This window comes from Sander vitreus, chromosome 4 (genome assembly GCF_031162955.1).
Source record: "Sander vitreus isolate 19-12246 chromosome 4, sanVit1, whole genome shotgun sequence".
In the NCBI taxonomy this organism is placed as follows: domain Eukaryota; kingdom Metazoa; phylum Chordata; class Actinopteri; order Perciformes; family Percidae; genus Sander; species Sander vitreus.
In genome coordinates this window covers 23,011,365-23,025,507 of record NC_135858.1, presented here as the reverse complement: position 1 = coordinate 23,025,507, position 14,143 = coordinate 23,011,365, and the positions used below count along the sequence as shown (strand labels likewise).

Here is a 14,143-nt window from a genome sequence, read left to right as displayed (position 1 = left end):
CTCCAAGCCGCCACAGCACAACTGTTTACATATGATTGTGTTATGTATCGATCGAACAAGCTATGCGTTGCTTGTACACATAAGGTGTTTTTCAGTTTAAACCAAAGACAGAATTTGGCTCAGGGTTTTATGATTTCATGAACAAAACATACACTGTCTTAGGTTTATATGTGATATTAGCCAGTGGTGTAGGAGACAGAATTATGACAATATAAAATTAAAGGTTTACAGATGAATGCACTTACCTATGACTAAGCTGGGAGCCCCGCAGACTCGACATTGTATCCTCCAAATTCTGGCGGAGGTCAAGAACATTCTGCACAGTCCGCTTCCTCTGGGACTCAGGGTCTGTGGGTCAGTCATGCAGAACAAAAGGTTATAGAATATTTAGTGTGTCAAAATAAAACTCAGACACAAGCTGCTGTTTGATTGTGGTCTGTGTTTTAAGAGAATCTATGCATGCACAAACACACACATACACACATTTCTGCCTCCACATGCATGTGCTCTCGCCTGCATTATTTGTGTCTGGACTGATGTGACAAGTGTCTTCCTTGTAAGCACACATATGTTCACATCATTAGGCAGACACATTTCACTCCATGGGCTCCCTCACCATGGTAACCTACGCTCTACCCCGCTTCTGCGCTGACAGGGTACATCCTGAAAATGAAATACTGAAAGGTTCTGACATTCATACCACATTAGGATCTCTTTCAAGGAGTTTTTTTTTTTCCAGAGCTTCTGTTTAAAAAAAAAAAAAAAATTTTGTATAGAGCATTAACTCAGAGTCCTTCAGTTGAAGTTTTAAGGCTAAAAGGATTTCAGTGCAGGTCAGCTAATTTGGACAAAGCTGCGTATAATGTAAAGTGTGCAGTCAGTGGGTCAAAACTGTGTCAAATCAATATTACAGTACAATTACGACTGTTGTTGTGCTAGCTGTTACAAATCAGGGAAACCACCCCGTCTCAAAACAAAATGAGATGGGGTTTTCCACTGCAGTGTGTGGAGGCAAAAACCCCTTGGGAAGAAAGAAATTAACATTCAATGCATTTGCTGGAGTAGCTAGAGGAGAGGCGATGATGTCAGGGGAGCACATGGCAAATAATGTGCTGCTCTCATAAGGGGATGTTAAACTAATTCAGCAGGGTGTGTAGAGGGCATCAGTCTCACGCACATTTATATACAGTTCACACATTTAAAACACGTTCGCAAACCAGCGCTGGAGATTTAGGGGGACGAATCTGCAATGAAACTGAGGGCTGGTTTATTACAGAACCTTGATACGTTAGCTCGTTTCAATAGCATAGATCCCAAATATATTACATGTATGGCATCAGTGAAAAAACAATAAATTGTTTTCTGAAAACGTGTGTACTCACTGTGCACAAAGTATAACCCAATATAGGTCTGTATTGTGTATGTACAATATTGACAAGCACTGTAATTTATGATTTATAAGTCTGTGAGAGCCGAACTAAATGAGATATTGAGTTAATCTTAAATATGTTGATGAAAACTATAATTAGCTTTTTTGAGGAGAGATTCTATTGTGGAACATGATTTATATAGTTACGGAGTTTTCTCGGGGTTTCTAAGGCCTATCAAAAATAATACAAATCTAACCATGGCAGTCAATATACATCATATAATACACACCTAATAGTTTATTCTATAGTGAGCAGCAAAGTGGCTAGATGCTGATTCAAAAGTACGGTTATTTTTGCATCTATAAAATCTGATGTTTTACATTATGGGATTGTTAGCAGAAATTAGACATTAAAATATACTCAAATAAATCATGGACAGTGAATATAGTGCACTTATCTGGTTCTATCGTTTATCGATTGTTATTAATATCCTTTTTTAAATCTAAATCTGTACAATTAGTTTATAGACTAGAGACCTCCCCGGGAAACCCTGTATCCTAGATACCTGTAAACAAATGTTTTCCAATTACATTATGGTGCCAAATGTGATCGCTGCCTGCATTGTGTTCATATACAAAAAACAAAATTGTGGTTTCAATAACATGTGTATAAAGTACATTCTACACTCTTTGTATTGCTATATCTGATATTTTGGCAGGAACCAAATCAAATATGTTGTAACATTTTGCTGATACATTCAGTATTGACTTTTTTGCAACTTGCTTAAGTTAATACAGTAGAAAGCTTAATCTGGGTGGCATAACGTCTCCATCAAAACATATTTGCTAATGCAAATTATTGAATATAAACATCATTTGTAGGAGACAGGGTTGTCCCGGAGAGTCTCCACCACTCTAAACCAGCCTATGTTTGGATGGGAAGCTTCCTGTGATCCCAAACAGGTATTTAGATTAGTTTATTTGACATTATGAGAAGGGAGACATCTACTTATTTCAAGGCTAATGCAATAAAACTTAACACTTATTTCCACTGTAGTCCCTGAAAGTCTTCGAGTCTAGGAATAATTCTTTTAGTCACGTCACAGCTACAAACCCCACCAGCTACATTCAAATTCTGGCATACTACTAATTTATGATGAATTCCTGGTCTTCAAACCTGAATCGTGGAACAGAGCCCATGTGTATCACAGCTGTTTTGAGTGTTAACTTTATGCATTATGCACCGTGTTCCTGTGCAGTGACTGACAGACCTCTGGCACCCTGCATTGCAGGGATGCCTACAATACAGAGAAGGAATACTGATGCAGATGTGAAATCGGGAAAGACCTATGAATGATGCAGCACGACCACAGTAAGTGCTCTATAGACAGAGATTAAAGTGTGGCAACATTCATTAGAAAGTATTGTTAAAAGGCCTTTAGTTACTACCTTGCGAATGCAGCTGAATCTAAATTAAAGGTCTTATGTTGTGCCCCAATTAATTGAGACATATAAGTAATAGCATAATTTCCATTAACAATCAAGACGATAAGTAAGAGCAACGACAGTTTTTTTATTGGCCCTTTACATTTCATCTAAAAGCCCATCTCATTGGATCAGATTTCACTAGAAATCTGAGGCCCTTGACAGAAAAAAAGAGAGCTTGCTTTATGGCACAAAACCAGAAGAGGATGTTTTTTTTGTTGGGTTTTTTTTTACCTCAAATGGACCTAGAGCTTTTTAGAGTTTCTCACAATGGAAAGTGATGAATACCGATGGGAAAATAAATGTTGCACTCCAATAAAAGGTGGTGTCAGAAAGAGGGAGAAGTGGGCAATGTATTTTTTTTGAGGGCCACGTAGATTGCTCATATTGAATGGCTCTCACTCAGTGGGTAGAATAATATGTTTTCAAATTACATTTTTCATATGATTCTTGGGCCCAAATCAGTCTTCACTATAAGCTGAAACATTCACTCATGTTGCAGCTTTGGCTAATGGCTTTGTCAAATAGCTGGTGATCTGAAAACTGCTGCCACCCCCAAATAAAGATGGGAGACTTTTTTGACAAAGATGCTCACTCTCAATCTTGACCCCAACTCATCGTTTTCACATACCTTTTACAACTTGTGTTCAATGGATAGAGAGAGAATCTAACAGAGGCTGCCTGCCATTTCAACTGGGGTATTCAAATAGTACTTCATTACATATTATTTGACTATAAGACCATTTTCCTGTTTCAAAATGTTACCTATTCTACTGCTTCACCATTAACATAACAACATAGCTGTGGGCCATTGCTACGTTGGAAATCTTGCATAACAGTATCACATATAATTACAATAAAATAAGGTTTACCCATCCCCCATTTTCCAGGAGTCCTGCTGTCTGTTCTATTCTAATCTTCAGCTTTCTTCATGGATACATCGTCCTAATGACCAGGAATCTATTTGTCACCTATGATAGATTCATGGTCATCGCAAAGTACTATAGTACTTTCATCATTTTGAAAATAATCTCAAGCATCTGATTTAGTCTCTTTTTTTAAAATGCATTACACAGCAGACATTTGCTCTGCGTGAAGAGGAAGAAGAGCTGAGTTAAACAGAAGTTGCAAGTATTTTATAAGATTATTAAACCACAAAATAAAAGCATGGGAATTCTATTTGATCTGGATGAAGGTTTTTTATTTTGTTTTATTATCTGCAGCCTTGTCTTGTGATGAGGCAGTAGTAAACGTTGTTCCAGTACTGTAGGACAGCGACGGAGCACAAACTTAAGATTTAAGAGTTTAATAAATGAGCCTTTTAAGTTCACTATTCTTGATGTCATGTTGGTAAACAAAGAGACCCTTTATGGCCAAAAATAAAAGCATCCTTTCAGCGAGCTTATAATGAGATATACTGCAGAAACAGAGCACAGTATTAAGCATTAAGCTGGGCTTGAATGTATAACAGATAAAAAGATCTATTTACAGTTATAAGCATGTTCACTGTACATGCCGAGTAAGGAAGAAGGTTCCAGTCCAGTATGCAGAAAAGAGTGTTCAGATAATGCTGCCATCAATGCAAAACATTATTACATAAAAGATCTGTTTCTCCATCTTGCTGATCAATTTAAGTCAATAATCAGTGTTGCGATAGATTTCCGCCTTTCTATCACCATGTTTTGTCTCCATTTTTTCCTTTAATGAGCACAAAGCACTTGTCTCGTGTCGAAGGCCCACATGGGATCATCATCTTAAATGATGATAAATAATTCATTAAGACAATAAACTCCCGTTTTTAAGGAATAACGACTTTCAATTGATTTGGAAACACCATGCAGGTCAAAGCGTTACATTTAGGAGAAAAGATGGATCAGCTTGAGGCATTTTGCAAATTTTATGCAATTTAGGTTAATAAAGCAGACATGGGTGTGGTGCCGGATTCCGCGGAGCATTTTAAAATTTTGGTTGTTAGCCACACACACACACACACAAAAAAACAATGACGCCATGCTTCTAGCTTTGCTATTGTTTACAGCTCATAGTTGAGTTTAAGTGTGACCAACATGAGTGATAGACATCCATATAGGCTAATAAGGCATGGATAACAGATTAAATCACCACAAACGTCTTCAGTAAGATGCAACAGTGAACATGCTCTCCTGATGATATTGGAGCAATGGAATGAAAAACAATTGAATAGTACATGAAATGCATGTTGGTATATGGCATGATTGAACAACATTTGTCAATGATAGGATTTTAGGAAAACATTGTACATTTTTGAGAAATGTGCACTATAATATTCCTGTTCTTTAAATGACAAAATCTTCTATCGATAGTGTCATCAGTTGTATGCACTAAAGAGAATATTGTTCAGTCTTTCTAACCAGTAGTTACTTATATTGCCAATAGATTTAAGGTCTGAACTGTGAAATAACTCAAATCTAAGACGTCAAATAACCTAAACACAGAGGAAAATTTGATTTGAATTGTACTGCATTTTGTAACAAACAAACAACAATGACACCTTTTTTGGAATACGGGTCATAATTACCTCCGCCAAAGAGGTTATATTTTCCGCTTGGTTTGTTTGTTTGCTTGTCTGTCAGCAGTTTTACAGAAAAACCACTGGCCAGATTTTCATGAAACTTGGAAAGGTGTAGCATGGGCCAAGGAAGAACATATCACATTTTGGAGTGGATCCGAATCACGGGGCAGATACACAAATTATGTTTCACTTTTGTTAACATTGTAAGATATAGGCCATTTGTGCTGCATTCATGTGATGGTGAAATAATGGGAAACGTGTTCAACAAGGAGGCATGCTTTGATAAACAAAGAAAAAAAGAAATTATGAAAATAAATTATGAAGTCATTAGAATCATGATCACCATCACCACCATATGATCAATACCCTTATTATTCATCAAGTCCTCCCTGTTGATGAACCTGAGCTACCACCTCCAGAGAGAAAGCCATTTTCTCTGCCATTTGCACCACTGTAATACACAGGGTATAAACCATCTGTCAATGCTCCACAGATGAATGGAGCTGGGAGGAGGCTAAATATGTGTCTGTGTGCCTAAAATGAATTCAATATGGCATGCCTTCTTTTCCACCTCTCTTTTTATGGAAGTCTACGTGGAGCAGTGGATGGACTCTCGAGTGCATCGGCACATGTTGCAGCAAACAAGAGCTTTAGAATCAGGCGATCAGTCTGCCGGTAATAATCCCCAACCCCACAGGCTTTTTTTCATGCACTCAGCCGGGAATGCTATGATAGGAAGCAAGCATATTTCACATAATCAATGGCCTCAGACACCTGAGCGACATGCTGAAGGAATACGAACAATAGAGCATCACTATAGCTTTTGGCTAGAATACCAAACTGACGCAGCATTCAATGAAATAAAAGGAAGAGGAGCATGCTTGGCAAGCACCACAAGGATGTCTTCTTTTTTTTTCCCTCTGTCGGTGAGCTGCATTAAATCTGTTCATGGGGGAATGTGGGTCTGCAGCAGCAAGCAGGTGCCGTGTGGTGACTGTATCAAAGGGGGCGTGCTGCCGAGAAGCACTGAGAAATCTTACAAGCGGGGTGTTTGGTTTGTAGCACATGGCCACCACACGTACTGTAGGGGCCGCGAGGTGGGTGAGGTATCAAGACTGCTCTGCTGTACTCACCTAACATCTGACTGAAAAGCAGCTGCTCCAAGTCGCCCAGCACTGTCACCACCAGTTCTGGGTCCACCTTCAGGAAGGGCTTGTCCCCCCCATCCTCTCCTTTGGAACCGGACTCCCCTCCGGCTCCGGCTCCCTGCTTCTTAGCGTTGGCCTTCGCCTTGCTGGACAGAATCTCGTCATCCGACTTCCCATCTTCAGCTGCCTTGCTCAGTGGCTTCACCTCGGCGTAAGGAGCACGAGGTATGCGGCTTTGCTTGCTCAGAGCAGATGGAGCAGCCAGAGGGCTGAAGGGCTTGGGTTTGCCCTGGAACAGCGAGTGTTCAGATTTGGATAGGTTTCGAGAGAGAGGGCCACCCCCTCCGGCACTGCTGCCACCCCCTGTGGTCTTTGGCTTGCCCATTTTGGTCTGCCCTGCTCCATGCTTGGCCATGTCATCACACCACTTGGGCTCATAAAGGTGCAACTTCTTCTCTGCATCAGTGAGTACAGCCAGGTTTGTCATAGACCTCTGCTTGCGAAGACTGGAGGACACTGGTAACCTGCCGTCAGAGCTACCCGCCCGGTAAACCTTCAGTTCGCCCCTCGGTGTGGTCTGGGGCACTCCAGATTTGGCCCTCTTAACTGCCATGCCAACTCCTTTGCCATCTGCTTGGCCGTATGCCTTTGTGCTATCCGCCCTTTCCATCTTGAAATCTCCTTCTCTGCCTTTCACACTATTTCCAAGCATGCCTCCTGCATGAGACCATATAGAAAAGCATCAGCAAAGAGAAAACAGGCTTCCGTATCAAACCCTTTTTCTTGTGCAAAAACATACATAAAAATGCTTCCTATAAGGCACTCCTGAAGCCTTCCCTTTCTTCCCTCCGTCTCCTTTTCTCCCTCTTTCCTCCCGACAGGCTGCTGCAGTTGCAGCTGTTGCAGTGTTGCCCAGGCACTCCCTTTCTCTCCTTTCCTCCCGTCCTCCTTTCCTCCGATTTTTTCCACACTCCTCCCTTCAGCACACCCTCCTGCCGCTGAAGCGTGCAGCAGCGGAATGACAGCGGCAGTAACAACGCTCCCTCCTCCCCCTGCTTTCTGCTGCCTCTCTCTCGCCTCCGACTGCCCTCCCATTTTTTTTCCTTCAATTAAAAGATGCTTTGCTGTGTCTCAGCTGTGTCTCAGCAGAATATGTGAATTGCAAGAGAGCAATTAGATACGATCATCTCTGGCTTATAAAACCAGGCACCATTCTTTTCTCACACACGTTTTCCCACCATCTCCTCTGATTCCTTTGTTCTTCCCCTCCCCCTCCATCACCTCCAGTGCTCTCTGTTCAATACACTCAACATGATTTGCAATCTTAGTGGACATGTTATTAATGTAAATGGATACACATTTTGATATGCAACTACAGACCATATCATAAATTATCATCACTGTCAAAAACACAATGCATCAACTGGAGCATCCAGATTATCTTTTGATCCTGTTTGAGCTTCCTTATGATATCAGTTCCAGATTAACAGCTGGATAAATCATATGCTAAAAATCAGCAGTGTGTTGACCTGCCATAAATGGACAACTGCATTCTCGTCAAATAATATCAACAATGATAACATGGTTGTTAAAGGCTAATGTGCATGTATATATATATATGTACATAGTAAAAAAAAACAAAAAAAAACAAAAACATAGTGGGATGTTAATTCAAACTGTTTAACTAACAAAAAAATAATTGGATACTTTTTGTCCATTGTTTGAAATAAAAAAAGAGAAAAAAAAGTGTACTAGCCAAATGAATGATTTCACTTCAGCAGACAGAGAGCAACAAGATGTGCCAGTGAAAGAAGAAACACACCCAAAACCACACTTTGGAAATATTTTCATGTGAGCATAAGACACATGTACACATGCACGCGCGATTGTGTTAAATTTAAAATCCAGTCACATCGTTTGTAGGCATGTTCACTTTGCTAACATACGAGTGCAATCATCTTTTTAAGTTATTCCACACTGCTGTCTCTCAGGAGGATCGAGGAGACTCGCATGAAGCACTGCTCCATGGAAACCACCCTCTCTCATCGCCTGCAGGTCATTTGCACCAGACTTCACTACACCGCACAAACAAGAAACATTTACCTTTTCCAATAAGCCACTGAGATACAACCCTTGTGTTGTTATGTGCTCATCAAATGAAATATCTTCTATTATCTGAATCCAATGCTGGTGAATAGATTTATTTTATAAGTGCATGAGTTGCTCTTTTCCACAACACAGCATGGCTGAATACAAGCATGCTGATCCAGTGGATATGATTGACCTGTTAGCTACAATGCCCAGAGGGTACTGCTCTCTCTCTCTCGCTCACACTCACTCTTACACACAATGGGTGTTGCACCACACTTCACTGCTTTTTTTATTTGGATTTCAGGGCACCCTGGGGTGGCTCATGGACCAGTGAAGGTGTTTGATCTGGCAATTAGTTTCTGGAAACAATGTCACGTCTTGTTCCTCCACATCACGAGTTCCAAGGCTCCCCCGCTGACTCCAGAACCACCGGCTGTGACCTTACTCCCATGATGCATTGAATAGCTTTTATTTTTTTGGAGAGTGGGAATTTCTTAATGAATCATAAGATAACAAAATCCTGACATGCCAACTTTACTGCAAGCCTTTGATGTTTTCATGGAACATCTATGCATAAATCGGATGGAAACAAAATCAACACCTTCTATCATATTTTTTTTTTTTGCTCTAGTGATGGCAGCTACTTACGAACTGATGAATCCTATTGACGTTGATGATCCTGTGAGTTTTTCTCTAGCGTCGCCATAAGGCTAACATTTTTTGTGTGAAATGATTTTTTTTTTTAGTGAAATGTCTCGACAACTATCGGATGACTTGCCATATAATTTGGTACACATATTAATTGTCCCCAGAGTATAAATGGCGAGGACTTTGGTGATCCCCTGACTTTTCCTCTCGTGCCTCCATGAGGCTGATATTTATGGTTTTGAGTGAAATATCCTGACAACTATTGGACGGACTTCTGTCAATAAAAATGTAGAAACTATGAATCGTCACCACTTCTCAGGAGAGAGGAAGGGTGGAGCTGCATCTTTCATTTGGTCTCTTTCACATCTGGGTCTGATTCTCCCTTTCCAACTGGCCATCTGAGTAATTGTGTGTGTGTGTGTGTGTGTGTGTGTGTGTGTGTGTGTGTGTGTGTGTGTATGGTATGACAGCACAGTTACACAGCTGTCTATTATACATTTCCCTGGACAGCACATGCAATCATTTTGGGGCTGCTCAGCTGCTGTAATGCAATGGATTCAAGAACCTCCACATGTGCTCAAAAGGGGAAAACAGCAGAGAACACCAATATAAATGTGTAGGTAGTCGAAGCAGAATTAGTAGGTCAAAGCATGGTGTTGAAGTCATGCGGTTATTATTGTACAGTACAAAACACCCCTAAATAGAAATAATAGAATCATTGTGCTTGCTGGAATGGGAGCAGCCTAAGGGATGAAGACCAATCTGATCAGTTATGAGGGTTTCTTCATGTGCTGAGCAAATATCCTATTCATGATGAATTCAAGCTGCTGGAAAGGATCAGAAAGGGAAAACTATCTTGTTTAAACATTTGCCAGAGTGATTCATTTGCTGTTTTGTATGAATCCTGGAGCAGTGGGTCTCCCCACTGTGTAACTTTAGACATTTTCAAGGAAGATTTGTCACCAGAGATCCTAACCGAGCTTAAGTTTTCTGCAGATGTTTCCAACTGAATGGAACTGTCATTAACACAACCCTATTTTTTTTTATCTTCCAGCTAACTTGTAGTTAGTGCCGGATGACAGCTTACAAAAGACACATCCCTGTTCTATGGCCAAAAACAGAATTTAAGCACCCCTCAAGTCCGTACAGAGGGGACAAGAGGAACTCCCAGACAGGAGGTGAAAGCCGATACTCCCATCAAACCACTCAATCTCCCAGTCCTGCATCTGTCCACTCTCAGCTGAGGACCACTCAGTCTCGTCTCTCCCTGAGGAGGCTGTCTGGAGGCTCTCGCCCCTTCAACGTCATTAAGATAATTAAGGAGACAGTTAAACAGTTTAGAATACCCCAGTGCAATTACATAAGGTCATTTTCTAACAATTCTGAGGTTGGGTAATCAGGAGCGACAAATATATCAGACATGTTAGCCAAAATGAATTGTTGTAAAGTAATTCAGGCTAGTAATTTAGGTTTTAAACCAACTGGCCTTTTTGTCGATTGCCAATGACTCCCAAAACAACATATATGAACGTTCTATTGAACGCTGTATCACAGCCGCACGGTGGCCGTTTTAAACCTGTGACGTAACACGTGACTGCGATGGCAGTTTAAATCACAAGACCGTCCGATAAAAGGTAACAGTCGCGGTTTTAAACACAGTTTATGTTGTGAAACGGAGCAAGTTAAGTTTAGGCAACAAAAATACTTAGTTAGGGTTAGGGAAGTCACGTAAAACTACTAAAATGAGGACGTCATAGACTTAAAAAAAGTAAATTAAAAAAAGTCAGTAAATTAAAAAAAGTGACCGTTGACTTTTGGTTTCAGTCCTGGGTTTGTTTGACCCACCCACGACCCCAACCTGCCTCCTTACGCAGAGTTTGGTGCAGTTATACTTCGTCTCATTACTTTCTCGTTTGCTCCCGCGATAATTGCTACAGCCACAATCCTAAATATTGGTTGTTGTAATCTGCTTGCACAATCAACCTATATGGTCATATTCTTGGTCAGGAAGGTCTGTTTTGAACATACTATAATGCTGCTGCCATTTAAATCATTCATTAACGCATTTCAGTTATTTAGTTTAAGGTTTGGGAAATAACTTGTTCTTTCTCCAACAGTGAGTAACAGCATATTTTAACATGAAGAGGCTTCTGGAAAAATATCTACCAATGTCTTGATGTGAACTCAAACAACAAAAATGTTTAAGTATTAACACCGTTTTGTGGTCACAGCTCTGTTAACCCTGAGTTGATAGTGTCTGCATACCCGCTTAAATCAATATCACTTATTCACAGCAGTCTTTAATTATGTAATCTCTTTCTAATTGGAACTAATTGATTGAATTGTTGTGGTTGTATCTGCTAATGGAGAATTGCCTTCACTCAGCCAGAAATTCAGACAGCGAGAGTTCCTTAAAATAATGAAATATTGACCAGGCAAATTAGTGTGTTTTTGTACACACGTCATGTTTGTATGTCAGTCTCTAAGCAACATGATGTGTGAGGTACAGAGTTGTTGCAGTCATCAGAACAAACACAACACTGACAGAAATGATGTGAATATAATTACGACGGTGCACCAGAGACAGAACAACGCTGAGGAAACAGTGCGGTGTGATTTGAGAGAAGTGCTCTCTGCCAAGAATCTGTGTTTTCCCACATGCACATAAAGAAATAAGTGAAGTACTTCAGGAAATCCTGATGCACATAACAGGTGGTACATACAGTGAAAAGCTTTGGTTGCAAGTTGGCAGCAGCTCTGGTGAGAACAACTGTCACGCTGAACAGAGTCCAGTGTCAACATTCAGCCGTATTAAAGCTTGGGTGTTACAGGATGCAATATAATACAATTGGAAACAAAACTGGGTTTTGCATAATTAACTGGTTGAACTCGGTGAACTGAGTGAAAAGGTTTGCTTTTTTTTTTTCAAGATTTAAGTAACTCGTTCTGATACTACAAGTACTTTGGAAGGACAGAGGGTGACGTCAATTGTTAGTCGATATTGTGATTAAACTTTATTGACACCCTGCTCTTTTTATGATCCTGGATGATATCAGATACCACCCGGTTTTATCAGCATCAGAGTGTCTGCTCATTGGTTTACAGCAGTGGTTTCCAACTTCTTTTTCTTGTAAACCCTCGTTACAGGCAGCATATGTCTGAGCAGACGACAATTCTTTTATACATGTATTTTTGGGGGGGATTTTATGCCTTAATTGGATAGTCAGGAAAGAGATGACAGGAAACAGAGGGAGAGATGGGGAATCTGGTGTAACAAATGTCCCCAGTTGAGCAAAAACTGGGGGACTTTGCCATCATTTGATGAATTTCTAGAAGAAGAATGTTCAGTATTTCACAAAAAAAGAACAAAGATTACAAAAATGTCAAGGAACATTTTTTCTTTACTATCCACTCAATCATCTTGTGACCCATTTGGATGAGTCCAGATGTGCAGGTTAGGAACCAGTCGTTTAGAGCATCAGGTGTGTCTGTACTCCCAAAATGGAAATATCAGTGGGAGAAGATTAAAAGAGACTCACCTAGATCGTCACAGCAGACCTCCATGGAGTCAGAGGAACAATCACTGACATCATCAAGGGAGGGATCTGTGTCCTCGTGGACCTGAACCCTACATGATAAGAAAAAAACAGAATCAATTTTTTTCTACTAAAAGCAGAAAATGATTTATAAGAGGCAGCATGAGATGCCCTACGGTGCATCATATTCTAAAAATAATAATAGGCAGTCTGTCTGCAATGCCTCTTATCTTCCCATCTTAAAAAGATGAAACACTGCCCTCACCTGAACCTGAAGGGAGCAACAGCGGCCATGTAGACTTTTCCTGGCTCACTCCCTTTGTTCCGCATGTTAAATGTGTGATGAGAAGACTTTGATTTGTTGTTGGACACGTCTCTTTCTGAAGCACCCAGGTGCTGGTTGGAAATGTTCCTCACCTTTTTTTTGGTGTTGCCCATTCCAGCTAAGGACACGCCTGATATCTCATTCCCATTTGCACCTTCAGTATAAAAGAGATGTCCTCTTCCGTGGCTTAACTGGACATTAGCAGAGAGCTGGCACAAGGTGGCATCCTCATGTGCGTTGTCCACACTCTTTAGACGATATTTTCCAAAGGTCCAGTTTTTGTTGGTGGTTCGTCTTAACTGGAGGTCTCGCAAAGCCTTCTGGTTCAGCGTGCTGGCGCGGAGGTCCAGTGTGTCTTTAGAGCGTCGGACTTCCCTCTTCGGTATCTGAGGGCTGCTGTACGCCGAGCACGTTCCATCAGTTCGTTCTGTAGCTGCTGGACTTCTATGAGAATTCATTCCAGCTTTTTGCTGCAGCAGGTGGTTCTTTAAAGCTGCACCCCTCAGCAGCTCTGCAGGACCAGAGGAAACAGAAGATGGAGAATAGGAAGGACGTCGTTTGGGGGCGTGCTGATACTGCAGTGTGGGATTGGGGGGCCCGCTGTGTTGTTTGGGATCCATCTTGGAGAGAGGCATCATGCTTCGAGGTAAAGGCAGACTCGAGATGACACTTGCGTCGCTCTGACTCGGAGATATGACTTTGATATTCACTCCACCGCTCATGTTTGGGGACAGTCACTGGACTGAGATCTAGAAAATAAAACATAGAACAAAATCTTAGAATACACTTTTCTCATGCTCCAAATATGATAAGTTACTTTAATAGCAGGCAGCTTCAGAGAAATTGCACTATTGCAGTTTTACATATACAATTCAAAGTAAGAACATAAAAAAGCAAATCTAGCAGAACAGAACCACAGCTATAATACAAGATTCATAGTATTCTACGTGCAACATCCTGAAATACACAAAACAATGACAGAGACGTGTT

At 40.7% G+C, this 14,143-nt stretch overlaps 1 protein-coding gene across 1 annotated transcript in view; it reads right to left on the bottom strand.

Moving 5' to 3' along the window:
* Positions 1-13,875, bottom strand: part of nav1b (neuron navigator 1b) — a 58,205-nt gene extending 44,330 nt beyond the window's left edge. The window contains exons 1-4 of the mRNA XM_078249069.1: positions 13,094-13,875; positions 12,832-12,920; positions 6,539-7,270; positions 246-348 (exon numbers count right to left, since the gene is read on the bottom strand). Of these exons, the coding sequence (XP_078105195.1) occupies positions 246-348; positions 6,539-7,270; positions 12,832-12,920; positions 13,094-13,875 (1,706 nt within the window). The remainder of the gene's footprint in view (positions 1-245; positions 349-6,538; positions 7,271-12,831; positions 12,921-13,093) is intronic.
* Between the last annotated feature and the right edge of the window lie 268 nt (positions 13,876-14,143).